Source organism: Chiroxiphia lanceolata, chromosome 11 (genome assembly GCF_009829145.1).
Source record: "Chiroxiphia lanceolata isolate bChiLan1 chromosome 11, bChiLan1.pri, whole genome shotgun sequence".
NCBI lineage: Eukaryota > Metazoa > Chordata > Aves > Passeriformes > Pipridae > Chiroxiphia > Chiroxiphia lanceolata.
In genome coordinates this window covers 5,838,628-5,853,763 of record NC_045647.1, presented here as the reverse complement: position 1 = coordinate 5,853,763, position 15,136 = coordinate 5,838,628, and the positions used below count along the sequence as shown (strand labels likewise).

General features: G+C 37.6%; 1 protein-coding gene across 2 annotated transcripts in view; it reads right to left on the bottom strand.

Annotated features, from left to right (window-relative positions):
* SUCLG2 (succinate-CoA ligase GDP-forming subunit beta) overlaps positions 1-15,136 on the bottom strand; it is a 120,566-nt gene that overhangs the window by 48,093 nt on the left and 57,337 nt on the right. For both annotated transcript variants that reach the window (XM_032699379.1, XM_032699381.1), the window contains 5 exons: positions 12,347-12,499; positions 11,287-11,376; positions 8,786-8,882; positions 4,157-4,318; positions 2,592-2,734 (listed from right to left, as the gene is read on the bottom strand). In XM_032699379.1, the coding sequence (XP_032555270.1) occupies positions 2,592-2,734; positions 4,157-4,318; positions 8,786-8,882; positions 11,287-11,376; positions 12,347-12,499 (645 nt within the window). The remainder of the gene's footprint in view (positions 1-2,591; positions 2,735-4,156; positions 4,319-8,785; positions 8,883-11,286; positions 11,377-12,346; positions 12,500-15,136) is intronic.

Below are 15,136 nucleotides of genomic sequence, written 5' to 3'. Positions count from 1 at the left end.
TTTTTTTTTTTTGCTTTAATACAAAGTAGACATTTTAAAGATAACTAAATGCAGAGAGAGATCTATTTCAAAGTGCGGTTGAACATTTCTTTCTGCAAGATTTCTTCTCTTGCAATGTCCTTAACTCTGCAGCGCCACATCTCAACACAACTCAAAGCAGTGCTTCACCATATTATAGCTCTGAAGACTTTTTTTAATTCTTTACTCTTCAGACATTTAGACATTTACAACAATTAATTGAATCTCAAGCTCCCACGAACAAATTTTTATCTTCTCAAACCAGGTGGGAATCAAGTTAAAGGTTACAAGGAAATGACTGACCAGATAGAACTGTGAATGCTGCATCAGCCACAAAGACTCCTGGGACTGAAACCCTACTATCAGTTAAGAAAAGAGAGGATTCATTTAATTATCTTACTTTAAATTAGTGAGCTACTGGACATGGTGTATCAAGAGAGGAAATAACAGACATTTACTGTATTTTCTGAACAGAACAAATTAAGACAGGAAATGTTTTGCCTTCTGCATCTTCAGCCAGTCAGTGCCAGGAATGGCACAGACACAGCATCAATCCTTATTCCAGGTCCTTTCCATGTACCTTTTTCTTCATCTCAGTAGCAGAGCTTCACTAGCCCTGGTGTGAGCAGTTAGTGTTAAGCAGTAATATATAAGTAGAATATATAATAGAAGAAGAATACATTTACAAGTCAAATGCTGGGCGTGCAGATGTTACACAGCTGAGAGCTACTGAAATACCTTTTTCTTTTAAAATTGTTTAAACTCAGTAACCTCCATCACCAGAATTAATACCTGCTGTTTGTGCTGCAGCAGACGGTAGAACCTACTTTGCATAGTGATAATCACCAGACAAGTTGTGTATCTAAGACTTTACTGCACCTGCTTCCCTACCACTAACATGAGTTTCAGAACTAAATTACATCTCAGCCAAACCTTGATCATCACATAAAGCACACACTGCAGAGCAGCTCAAACACACACCACCAAATCTTCCTGTAACATCCTGAGAAGAGCCAGAACTCACACAAAGCCAAGCACAGCAGTGCCTACAAGCACCAGACTAGCACCAAACTATCCAGTTTTCTATCATGATTCTCAAGTCCCTTCTCAAGTCCTGTCTCCCTTCTACCCCAGGCAAGATATCTCACTTCTCTACTTTTCCAAGTCTGTTCTTTTAGGTGTGTTAATGACTTCAAGCTCATAAGGTCACTGCATAGAAGGAGACAGCCAGCTCTCTTCCTGTGGTTCTTGGAAAGAACATACACTTAGACTTCTACAGACAAAAGGTCAGTGTGACCCAGGTTTATTGGAGTGCAAAATGTTTTAAATAATGCAGAAAACCCTGTCTAGTAGAGTTGAGCCATCAAGGTACTAAGTGCTTTAAAAATATGCAAGGAGAGCTACAGCTGCAAAGAGCTTGCAATATGAAGCTGACCTGTGCTTACTTTGTACTGTAAATCTTCTTCCTGATTTTGCCTTGAAATTTTGCTGCAAACAGTATCCACCCCTATCTAAAAAGTCATAACATTTTGTCACTTACTACTGCATTACAGTGATGTAATTTTCACAGGAAGGTGGTATTTAGAGGAGCTAATAGCACATCACAATGAACATGAGAAAAATGATTGGAAGCACAGAAAAAGTGAGATAAAGGAGATAAATCCACAAAAAGAAGCAATATGTTGAAACAGGGACTTTAGCAGTGATGTTGGGTGCAGGAGATGGGAAAGATGATCAAAGCCCTTCGACAGATTTCCATTAGTAAAAATATCAACAGCAACTAAGTTCTGGCTACACACAAAAGCAGAACTCCCTGTTGGTAGGATGGTCAGGCTGGCACTGCTCCAAAGCCCACGTCTGATCAATATTCTCTCAGCAGATATTCCAGTTCTGTCTGCAAAGGGGACCAGTGACCTCAACATGCCAACATGCATCTCTAGAAATAACTTCTACTCAATACACACAGACTAATGTCTTCTCCTCTTGTTCAAAAAAGAAAAGAGCAACTGCACCTCCATCTGCAAAAGGAAGTGTCAGAATGTTCCAGGCTACGATTCCAGCGTGGGAATGTTAATTAAACACAGACTATCCTGCAGTGCAGAATCAGATATTTTAGAAACCTCAAGCTTAAAGGAGTACAAATGAGCCTTTAGAATTAGCTATTTGCTTAATTCCCATTTTCCTTTTCAGTCTACTGTGGTATTACACTGCTAGGAATGACATTTTACGTATCTAAAACTCACAAATTCCATTTTAGGAGTGAGATGTTTCAAGTTCAACACTTCAGTGCCCAGCATTGCCACACCGGCACTTTGGTGTTGAACTGCCTTGAAAAAGTTCCCGTTCATGACTGACCAGCAAATTTGAGTTATGAATCAGGAGCCAGTAAGTCATTCCAGTGCTTCACACTGAAATAATTTTCCTCCCAGGTCACCCTTTTGGTAACTCATCCTCAGTTTTCACACCATTATCTCTATTTTTCACTATTCATAGTCCTATAGCAGGGCTCCTATGGTCCTACACAGCTGTATCACTGTGTGAGGAAGCTTCTGGTCCAAACTCAACACTTTTACCTTTGGATCTGTTGTCAGCAGCTTGAATGCTTGGTACACTTGTGCTTCTTTCACACCTCCACCGAGATCCAAGAAGTTGGCTGGCTTTCCACCATTCAGGGATATTATATCACATGTTGCCATGGCAAGTCCAGCTCCATTGACTGTAATTGTAAACATCAAGTGCTTATTTTTCCCACGAAAGTACATAAGATTTGTGAAAAGGCTTAAAATGTGTCAGCACAACCACATAACATGGCTCAAAATCTTACATATCTATTTCTAAATATGCCAGTACCTATTCAAGGACATCCCACATAACGAATAATTAAAAATCTGGTGCAAACCCACCAACACTTAGGTTTCTTTAGGACTTAGAGGTGCACCTTCCCCTAAGCATGTATGAAGACTGGGATGGTAATTGGGGGAAATGCAAAACCTGCTGATTTTATTAAAAATAAAGACACAAAAACTTCTGGGAACAGTGACTGCATCTTGAGACATGAAGGACAAATTGACTCCTTAAGCTCCCCTCCCAATACTCTGATAGCAGTAGATGATGCTTTGTATTAGTGTAACATAGACAACTCAGTTTTGGGGACAGATCTCAAACTGCCTTTTATTTTGCATTTGCACCAGTCTAGAAGCATTACCATGGGCAGGAACATCCTCTAAACTAGGAAAAGTAGATGAAAATTTTGTGTGCCCAGTAGGTTGCTCCTGCTGGACAAAGGTTCCCCAGTCACTTGGAATTCAAGAGCAGTACCAAATACTAAAAAAATTCCGTAGTGTTGCCAATTGTTGGGGTTTCGGGGTCTTTTGGTTGGTTTTGTTTTGTTTTGCTTTAAATTGAGATTGAAGTCTCACTGTGACTTACTGAATCAACTGCAAAACATTGCTAGAATCTTCTAGATTTGTGATTAGAGCACATATCTGAGTAATGTAAATGCATTTTGTCACCAAGCTAAGAAAAAACATCTAATTCAATTAGATTAATAATAAAATGTTGTACTGGCTAAAAGAATTTCTACAAAATAAAAATTGTGTAGAGTATAGCAGACTTTTTTACTTATCTCTTCTAAACAGTAGAGTAATTTCTGTTCTAAGGAACTTCAGGAAATAAAAAACTGTCATTTTCCTTTTAATAGCCAAGCAGATTCTTTAGCAGTTTTCCTTAAAGAGAAATAGAGTTCACTATTCAATTTTAAGTGGGAATGTCATGTTTATACAAACATACTTTTGCAGTATCTTAAGTACCACAGTCTCATTTTTGAAACTTAATGATTGATTCTTGATGACTTTTCTTGTTTTAATTACTCGAAAGACCAATTGCATCAGCTTAAAAATTCAGGTTTCTTCTTTAGCCTGACACCACTCATGTCCTGCCTGTCTGCTGTGGCCATCATCACAGTTACAACACAATTTTAGCTTCATTCCTGCAAGAACTTGGGGAAGGACAGACAACCTCAGCAAAACAGACTGAAATATTTTCAAGGGTGGACTGAATGTCAGAATGTAAACAAAGTTTATATATTGAACAAGTATGAATTTGTCTTCAAATGTCTTTTGGATGTATTTGTTCTTACCAAAGCAAGCAATGTTTCCATCCAGTCCTATGTATTTCAAATCATATTTGGCAGCTTCGTTCTCTATGGGCTCATTTTCAGACTTGTCATCCATGGCAAATATTTCTTTTTGTCTGAATTCTGCATTGTCATCAAAGTTTATCTTGGCATCAAAGCAAACAACTACAGGAGAAAATAAAACAGCATGCAGGCATTTAGAGTTTACAGTTAGTCAGAGCTTCTGAAATATTATGGCTACTGCAGCAGGGAGGGGGAGAGGGTTGCTTTGGGAATGATGGCACCTCCAGCATATGAGCAGATGAAGTTCATTGAGTCCAGCAGCAAAGGGCAGGTTTCCCTTAAATTCTCTACTGAGAACACATTATTTCATTAAAGATCTCAAACAATACGAAGCCAACATATGTTAAAAATGACCAAAAGGCTACTTTTAAATCAAGAAAGTTTAAAAAGTAAATACAAAACTTCTCATCAATATCAACATCCACTATGGTTGTAAAAACAAATCAAGACGCAGCTAAACCTGACTATATTAAGTAACAGATAAAAGTCTGGCTAGCAGCTGGAATATTCACATAAACACATCAGTAACAGAAATGCCTGTAGAGTGTTATTTGCCCATTTCCTGACTCATTATTTCTCTGGGTTTGCATAAGCAAACACCTCATTAGATTAAAATGTTGTAAGTAAATGTGAGACTATATATTTATCATATTACTATTTAAGTAATTTCACTTGTGCTATACCCAAATTAAAATTACTCACTTAAGTATAATTGATTTGTTAAGGTAAATCAATCAGATTTAAGTGCCTTTAAATGCTGCATCCAATAGTTTTTCTATCTGCTGGGTTTTTATTCATATTGCCATCGAAACACGTAGATGGTACATGTGCATGTGTTCATGAGCACTGTACACATCTGGAGGTCAATTACAATTAAAAAGATAATTTTAGTCTTTCAAAACGTTTACACAAATAGGAGAGTTGTAACTTGATTTCTATTGGGTTTTCTTGGTTTGTTTTTTTTTCGATGCTGATGTGGTTTTGGTGTTTATTTTTTTAATATCTGACTTGTAACTGATAGCAGATTAAATGAAAACAGTATCAAATTTCATTTCAGTGATTGAAGTTTCAGAAAACTGTTCATGAGTGTGTATAACAAATCTCTTGGAAGAGTCTAGATCTCACCTGGTCAACCATCATGTGGGAATGTGCCAAAAGCAGAAATACCTGCAGTTCATCATATGCTTCTACTGTACTAGAGCTGCTTCAATTTTATTTTTTAGCAATGAACTAAGACTATTATTTTTCTTCAAGCTTTCAGTTCCTTAAATTGCAAAAACAACTGAAAGCTTGTGCTTTCAGTTTTACAAGTGCAGTTTCAGAGCTCTGTTTAAACACGAACATCCTCGATGTCACATTAATAGAAACTAGTTTCTACAGAACACTCATCTTTAACAAAGGTCATGCTGTACAAAGTAGCTGCAAAAACATGTATTAATATTTATCAAACCATTTTCACCATCAAAAGCACATTGTTACATGCATGATGGATTATACAAATGGATTTTTCTTCTAAACAAATATCAGAGAAAGCTCCAACAGTTATATTCATGATGTACTTGTGTTGTTATTGCTAGTGGTGTAGGATTTTTGTCATCTACAAATTCAACAGTTTACACTGAGAGCAAACAAAACAAAAAAAAAAACAAACCAAAATGGGCATAACAGGAATCTGACCCATTACTGTTGACAAAGAATTTGCTACAAAATTAAACAAAATACATAAACCAATGTATCTCCTAATGGAAATTCACACAAGTGAAAAACACAAAACACAGCAAGAAATAAATCCATCTTATCCATTACTTTGACAGGAATAATGGTCTTCATACAGAGACTTGTATTTTATCATTAGAAATAACTGCATTAAGCTACTCAAATGTTCTTCCATTTGTTTCATCTTTATTCTTCTTAAAGACATTTCAGATGGAGAAACTGCTAGCAAAAAAGAAATAAGCACAGGAAGACTCCTGTGCATGTCTGCTGGTAAGATGGCTTTCACAGTTTGAAACCCACTCTGTTTCTGCTCCTCAGCTTCCTGGATGCAAAACACATATGGAAAAACCTCGGAGAAAAGAGCATAAAAACTCCTACCATCCCTCAAATTAAGCCCTTCTCACTAAATATGCACAGCCACTCCAGAAAAGCCAACTTGGTAATTTATCCAAATAATAATTTCCATAGTGACACCTCATAGCGCTCCAGCAAGGATGCAAAGTTAGTAACATCATTGTTCTTTAAGACCTTTAAGGACCACATTTGGTTTTCTCTCATTTCAAACTATCCTCTCCTTCACTTGCCCCTACTTGTCTACCAATTTCCCCTCTCGGTACCCACCAAATATGTCTTCAGCACCTCAGTGATGCCCCTGTCGTGTTACCTGCCACTTCATCCTCAGTGTCCACTCACCAACACCCAAGACATACTTAAAGGTCTTCTTCTTGACTGGGAGGGATGTAAGGACTGAACTGGGGTTCTGTCCCTTGCTCTGCCAAAATAACAGAACAGCAAAGTTCTCTCCCAGTCACCCAAGTTAGTCTTGAGCCAGTGAGTGAACACCAGGGCAGCCTGATCCTGGCACAAAGAGCTCACCTTGAGCTTGTTTCTCTGCCTGACTTCAGACAATTGTCATAGACTATGTCCCAATTTCTGCCACCTGACCAAGCAAAAGGACTCCTGGGTGCCTTCCATACTGCCCTGTAGTGTTGAGGTACCTTGGTCAACTATTCTGCTACAAAAATGATTCCAACAAGTTTTGAGAAAGGAAATTTTGCTTTTATGGTATCAGTGGTCTTGAACCAACAAAATACACCTGGTGAGTCTATCAGTTAGGAGACAGACATACCAATGGATTTGTTTTGAGATTAACATCATACTCTGCAGGACAGTTCCAGCAGCTCTCATTGCACCTATTTGAGAGATCCCATTCATTTTCAAAAGGTCACAGGTGTCATGTACTGTATGTTGCCAGACTGGGAAAAATCCAGACTGTTCCTTTCACAAGGTCCTATTTCATTGTTGGGCTTTCACTTCGCTGGCAACAGAAAGTGAAAAGGTCCTTCTCACCTCATTCCCAACTGATTTGAATGGATCTACTTAAACAGAGGGGGAAAAGAACAGTCTGATGGGTTCTGAAGGCAAATTTTCCATTTAAAATTGAGCTCACCAGAACAACTCAGGTCAACAGCAGGGCTTTGTGTTCCTCTCCCCAATATACATTTCACAAATTGCACAAGAACCAAGGAACCCAGAATTAGCTGCTAAGAACCTGACTTGTATTTATTAAGCTGAGTGAGGTTTGCAAGGCAGAAACTGTTGATTCAATGTGTATGTTATTATGGTACCTCAAATGAGCTGGAAAACCGAGCACACAGTGCTGTGAATGATCCTCATATAAAAGTAGTTTTGGTGGAAATCATTCCATGAGGTAAACTCTGTGCACAGAGCTGAAGGATTCTGGTGTCAAGAACACCAAAAAACTCCCCAAACCAAAAAGGAATTTGAAGAAAGTCTGTTATTAAAGAAGAATCCATGCCTTTAAGCCATAAATATGTTCTTCTAGCTTAGTTTAACCTGAAAATAGCTTATTATGTAAAAAAAGACCTGCAGACACATTTGATCATTTCTGTCACTGTCTCTGAATTATTGTGATATACTTCAATATTCCTTTTTTTTTAAATGTCACTTTACAATAGGGCATTTAAGTGTCCCAGAGCCTATTTTATAACAAAGAGGACCATCCTTTAAGATGCATTAATAAAGCTGGGTAGGGCAGGATTTGTTTTCTGCCTTTTAGTGCTTTTCAGATTCTCTGGCAATCCTTTTGCAAGTGAAAGAGCGAGGTGGTAACTGTGATCCACCTGGATCAGCCCTATTCTACTTCAGTATACCACAGGAATACTGAAACAGTTCCTCCTTTCCTCACCTCTGTCCAAGTTAATTGGACAAAAAGGACAAATGGAAGGAAAGGTTTCAGCTGGAAGACCAACTACGAAGTGAAAGGTAATCCAGGTCCTCATTTTTACCCTGTCCCTCAGTCCTGTAGTCGTGCTGAAAGCCAACCAATGATCCTTTTTCCTCCCAAAGGGTGTAGCCATGTGTCAGTTCCAGCTGAAATTTGTCCTGTGCTCTAATCGGCTGCAGAGTCATGCACTAAAACCTTAAATTACCCATATATACAGGAACATAAATGAATAAGTTTCTTTGCACACAATCTCAGTAATTCTAGCAGTATTAACACAACCTCCCCCCAAACAAAACCACTAAACAAAAAATACCCAAAACAAACCCAAGAAAACCTCAACTTTGTACAAGAGCAGAAGAGCAGGAAACGTTGCTGTTTCTCACCAAGCAGAACGTGTAGAAGCCAATACTTTCAGTATTTGGATGAAAGAACAAAAGGTATTGAAATATAAAATCTGCCATGGGAATGTTTATGAATGTTGCTTAAATTACATTACAAAATGAAATTAATGCAAAGCTGCTGCTACATCCTTCTATGCAATTTAATTTATAGTTTGCATAAATAAAGAATTATAATGCATTCATTTGTTTCCTTCAATTTCTTACCTTGCCCTTCTGGAGTTTCACCAAAGGGATTCACTTCAACCTGAGTGGCATCAATTTTCAAGAAAAGATTATACAGCTTCTTAATTTGATCTGCTGCCTAAATTTGATCAAACGATTTACAATTACCACACAGAAAAATAAAAGTAAATGTTTTCAAGGCAAAGGTAAACCATTATAGATTATTTTTAATGCATTAGATTGCAAACTAGCTCTAGATAATTACTGCTTTTATTTCTGTTTTCTTAACCATATTCATAGTCTCTTAAATAGGTATAATGTAGCATTATGATACTGCATAACACTTAGTAAATGTGCATTTAAAGACTACATGAACTGGAGACTTTCTACAAAATAAACATTACAATTACTATGACAAGTTTAATTTGGAAACTGACTGTTGGGCACTAACAAAATGATGTATTCTCCAGTATGCTGAGATCTGAGTTGAATTCACGTTAATCAGTCTTCATTCAGAAACCACAAAGCTGTATGTGCCCATTACTGACTTAGAAATAGGAAAATACCTATTTCTCCTTCCTACATCAATCTGCAATGTTTTCTTGAAGAACTTATATCCAAAGCATGCTTATTTACTCATTGCTTGTTTCCTATCCTCCCTCACCATCTATCTCAGTGTCCAGTTGTGTGGCCAAAACTAACAACCAACTGCCAAATCTTTTGTTCTTATAACATTCTTCCACTAATAGAACAACTTGAAAACAGCCACACGAGCGCGCATAAAAAACCCCTTTGGTTCATTACACACTGACAACCTATTAGCTGAAATAAGTTTTCAGATGAAGTGCACTAATAAAGAACCACTCAAATTTGTCCCCTCATTACTGATCAGCTAACTGAAGTACACAATCCAAAAATTTGGAACCTCTCCTAATAAGTGAATTAGAATAAAAACCCCAGAAGTCAGCTTTCTCCTACAATGTCAGTTATATGAAAGAAAAAATTACAACTGGAAAGACTCAAAATCAAACCTAGTTTTGCCCAGAGGGGTTGTGGACTCCCTGTCCCTGGAAGTGTTGAAGGCCAGACTGGATGAGGCTTTGAGCAACATGGTCTAGTGGAAGGTGTCCCTGCCCATGGCAGGAGGGTTGGAAGAAAATGATCTTTAAGGTCCCTTCCAACCCAAACCATTCTGTGATTCCAGGATATCTTTAAAGAGTTACAGTTGGGAAGCAGCACACAAATTGCTCAGGAAGCCTTCCCTGCTCAAAATTTACCAGTTGAAGCATTCTCAGAGGTTTTGACTTTAAAAAAATTATCAGTTATAAACCTGCAGCAGTTTCCTTGGCACAAACACTGGGGTGGACACATTGCCCCAATACCACACGGGTGAGGCTGTGTCAGCAGTGATGCTGGGGATGAAGCTCCATCCTGCAATCCCCATTGACTCTGGGCAACCTGAAAAGCTCTTATTGCCACAGGAATCAGTTCTATTTGTACCAGACCACCAAAATCACTTCACTTCTATTATTAAAGGTTTCTCCATCTTTCAGCACCTCTCTGAATCAGGCAGCTTAATGTCAACACTTCTCTTTCTCAAGGTCTACAAGTGCTGAGTCTCTTCGAGGCAAAGCATAAAATCCCAACTTAGAACTAGTGAAAATATAAGTAAATACTAGGATTTGTCTGAATAAAAGCTGTGTCCCTATGCCTCAGTAAATTCCTTTGAGTTGGCAGCATAAAGAAAGAAATGCATTCCTGCAGCATTATTTAAATGTGTTATTTAAAAGTCCGTATATTGCTGTTAATTATTAAGTACCAGAACTCTTCAAGGGTTGAAAGGTTCTACATAATCATTCTTCCTCATTAGATATACAGCTAAATCTTCAAATGTGTGTTAATCAACCTAATGATTATGCATTTGTTAATTGCATGTTGGGATAGAAAATAATTAAAACTGCTGAATTAAAAATAAAGGAGTTCTAAAAAAATGACAGTTTGATACTACAGAAACAAAAACACGCCAAAGTAGATTAAAGGAGCTCTCTTCTCTGCAAAATGCTTCATACAGGCAAAAATATATATTCAATATATTTATGTAGAAAAGAGATAGTGAAAAGACAACAAGCTGGCAGCCTTTTGGTTTTGAGTTGAAGGTAAAAAAAAAAAATCTAAAAGGCTTCAGTACAGCCAGATACACTTTTACTTCTCCCTATAAAGGGCCAATTTTCGAAAAAAGCTCTACCCATGTCATTCCCTGAGCTCCAGTGGAATTCCAATGAAAGTAAAAGAATCCCATGTGGTGTAACAGCCTGTTGTCATCAATTGCTTCAAAGACTAGGGACTCTCACTTCAAAACAATAAGGACCTTATTCAAACTGCTAATGCCTGATGACAATTATATAGGTGCAATTAAGCATTTCGAATGTCAAAATGATCCTGATTTAATGGACACTTGGCCTTTCGAGCCTATTGGAAAGCATTTAATGTATAGCTGGGTTGAAAAGTCTTCAGTCTAAACCAAGGGAGTAGAGCCAAGTTACCTGCTGTTGCAAAGGTCCTTGGAATCCCAAATTTTTTGCCATCTGCAAAGCCTGACGATCCTTTATGCCTTCAAAAATATCTATTTCCTCCTGCAACAATAACATGCATAAATATAACTAAATATTCAATCTGAATGGAGATTTAAAACTTCAAAAGGAAAACACTTAGTATATATTTGCAAATTAGTAATTAAAGCCTGGCTGTTTGCCAAGGCTCCCTGAGACTGAGGCTGTGGCAGCTGCCTATAGGGGATGTTATAATTACCACACCGACTATGAAACAGTCCTTCCAAAAAACATATAATTCTTCAGGGTGGCACACTGACAAGACAATGTGACACAAGTTTTCACTTTTAATTACTGTACAGATGGCGTTGACGAATATTTAGTCTGTTAATTTTTATGACATATTCTGGAATATTTTCAAGGCAATGAGTGTCACTGCCCAGTAATACTGTGAAGTTTATATAATTTTAAAATGCACATTAAATATTTTTACAATTTTTTGAATAATTACACTTGATTGTATCAATTATTTTCTCTGTTGAATAGCTTGTCTATTCATTATCTTGCCACAGTAACATAAAAAATACTTAAATGTAGTCATCGTTATAAAAGTAATTACAGCAGTTGTATTTCAGATGCAAAGGTCTTGCAGGTACAAAGAAATAATTAACAACTCTGTCAATTAGAGAAAAAGAGCCACAGAAGCAATAACTATATTGGCACCAACCTACTTGTGAAAAAACTGTGTACCTTCTTGAGAGCAAAACTCACTCATAAAACATTTCAGATATAAAGTTTAGCATATGACATAACAACCAGATTTAAGCTCTTTTTCTAATTGAGTTGGAGACACAAACACTAATAAAATCAGATGTTAAACATGCTTCATCTACTAGATAACAAGTTTGATCCTGTATTCGATGAAACAATTTTTATGGTTTTTACTGTTTTCTTTCCATACACGGAAGAATTAAAAATGGAAAGAGAAAGAGGGAAAAATATTCTTTGGATAACTGACATGGAAAATTTTTAGTGTAAAACATCATTTCAATACCTTAAAGATAAGTTCTGGGCTAGTTACTGCAACTTCTTCTATGTCCACACCACCCTGGGGACTGCCAACCATGACAGGTCCATTGCAGGCTCTGTCCATCAGAATTGCAAAGTACGTTTCCCTGGAAATATCCAGGGCTTCTGCAACCATCACCTAAAGGGAATACAGGGAAGAAAAGAAAACATCAACTCTTCTGATGGGTCCCTCTGCACTGCCTTAAAATGCAGCAGTTTGACACTTGCTATCCTGAAAAGAAACGTTTGTTTCATGGCTTTTACAAGGTATTACAACCCAGCCACCTTTTTCCCCAAGAAATCCTGTCTCCCTAAATAAGACACTCCTCTGGTGCTGCTGTTCTCACTGGGGCATGCAGCAAGCAGTGTAAATGTAATTGCTGGGGTTTTTCCAAGAAAAGAATCAGAGCTGCTGCCGAGTTCATAAGGCAGACATATTAAATTATTACATTACTCTATATTACATTTTTATTCCCAAAAAGCACTTTAATGTGCTGCCTCAAGAAAAACTTGCCTCATAAGGGACTCAGTTTGCAAGTCACATGGATGTAAGGGTGGGCACACTGGCTTTCAGCTGCACCTCACCAGTAGCACTGTTCCTCACCAGTAAATCCTCAGGCCTAAGTTCTCTCCCTCATTCTAACAGAAGACCACCCAACCCTTAAAATCCTGAATTCTTGCCCTAAGTATTTCCTAAGAAAATGGGTTCACAGATAATTCTGCCATCCAGTTTTTTTACTTTCAACTCAGACAGTCAAGTAGATGTGTGTCCTTCAGATGCTGGCACAATCTAGAAATATAGAAATTTGTTTTTCCAAAAACTGCTACTAGTTTCTATTTATTATATATAAGCTACAGAGCCCTTTTGTACCAGTATCTGACAGATACCTCAGCATGCAACAAAACAGATGATTCAAATCCTTCATGTTTGGAATCTACAAGTACTCACATTAAAATTGGGAGAAATTGGACCATATAAAGTCTTTGCTAAAACTTTTTCACTCCTCACAAAAAAATTACAAAGTCCTTGCCATGTTAGTACTGCAATAACTGTAACTTCCTCTTCATCTGAACTGTCAACTTTTTCAATAGTTTAACAATAGCCAATGAAACAATTTCAGAGATAAGGTAGTTACACACCTGGCCAAGGACTCACAAACTATGTTTTGATATAAGAATACTAAATTCCCCCAGTTATTCTTCATTTTAAGAAAAAAATCTGCATATGACCATTATTAATTCTTTCTTGTGATCATAACAGGTGCCATAATCTCAGGTGCAAAGACTGCAGTTCTGCTCCACATTACATTTTTGCTTTTCAACCCGAAAGTGAATCAGCCACCTTTGCTTTAATCAGCATTACGGCTTCTTCTGATGATCATCAACTATATTCTTCCTTAACAGAGTTACTGTTTCCCATCTTTCAATGGAACTGCTAGAAATTAGGAAAATCACTTCCCTAATATTAATATGATTAGGAAGGATTAAGTGGCAACATCTTTCTAACATGGCCTGTTTATGAAGTGACAGTTTTGAACAACGATTGCGGACAAAGATCCTCACTGAATGAAACATCAGGTGAAATTCATTCTAACAGTCAGCAGACCTGAGACCTACAGCCTTAAAACTCTGCCTGTCTGGCAAGAGGTGTTCCATCAAATGAGTATTCCTGGGGTTTTCATAGTTCAAGGGCTATAAACAAGAAAAATGCACTATACTTCCACCCAAGTCGTTTTTTGACATTCTATTCCAGCGCACATAAGAAGGAATGTACGTACCTTCTGCCAGGCTGTGTGTTATTAGAGAACAGGGGGCAAAAAAAAGTAAGAGACAAGGAATTAAATAAAGCCCTCTGTGCTCAGAATGGAAGGAAAGATGAAATTTCTTTATGGTTTTTTTCACTTGGAAGAAACTTGCTTTATAGTAATTTTGTTTCCTTCCACTTTTACCTCACTTTATTCATACAACAGAGGGGGATGTAAAGGAATAGTTCAAATAAGCGACTGTTCAAAAGGAAACTAAAGAAAACTAGGGTGAAGGAGAGAACTAAAAATGCAGAAAACTACTGTTCTACTTAAAAGCATCTGCCTATTTTAGATTACTACAGAGGGATGCTAAAAGCCAACTTCAGACATACAGCTTGGCTACCTGCCAAGATTTGTCAAATTAACAAGCAAAGACAGGGAAAGAATCCTTGATTTGCTACTATTTTTACCTGCATCCATGTTTTCACCTTCTGACATATCCTGCATCAGTGTATCTGAAAAATGTGAGTGAGTTGCTTTAGACATAGGTCAAATAAAACCAAGCATCTTCCTGGGTCGTCTTGGAGCAGCTCAGTTTCCACAGAGCTCAGGGTCAGGGCCAGACTTAGGATGGGAGTGCACTCAACGAGTCTTGAGGAATACATTTGCAGGCACAGCAGGTGGGACTTACATTATTAAATCAGGTATCTTCAACTGCTACTTCCAAATGGAGTGATTGTCCTCACTGTTGCTAATTAACCACATCGACATCGTCAGATACTTCTCTGTCTTAATTCACAAAAGTATTGACAATCTAATTTGTAGTAGGGGCAACCTCAGAGCCAAAATTGTCAGACTGTACAACAACTCTCATTTCTCCCAACAAAAAAAACTTTCCTTCACAATCCTCCCAGTTTGCTGCAGAGCAAAGTCAGGGAAATCAGCGTTCAAGGTCTTTAAATATTATTGAAGTCTACCCATCATTCACACAACAAAACTAATGCAAACACATCAATGAACAGTTAAGAGTA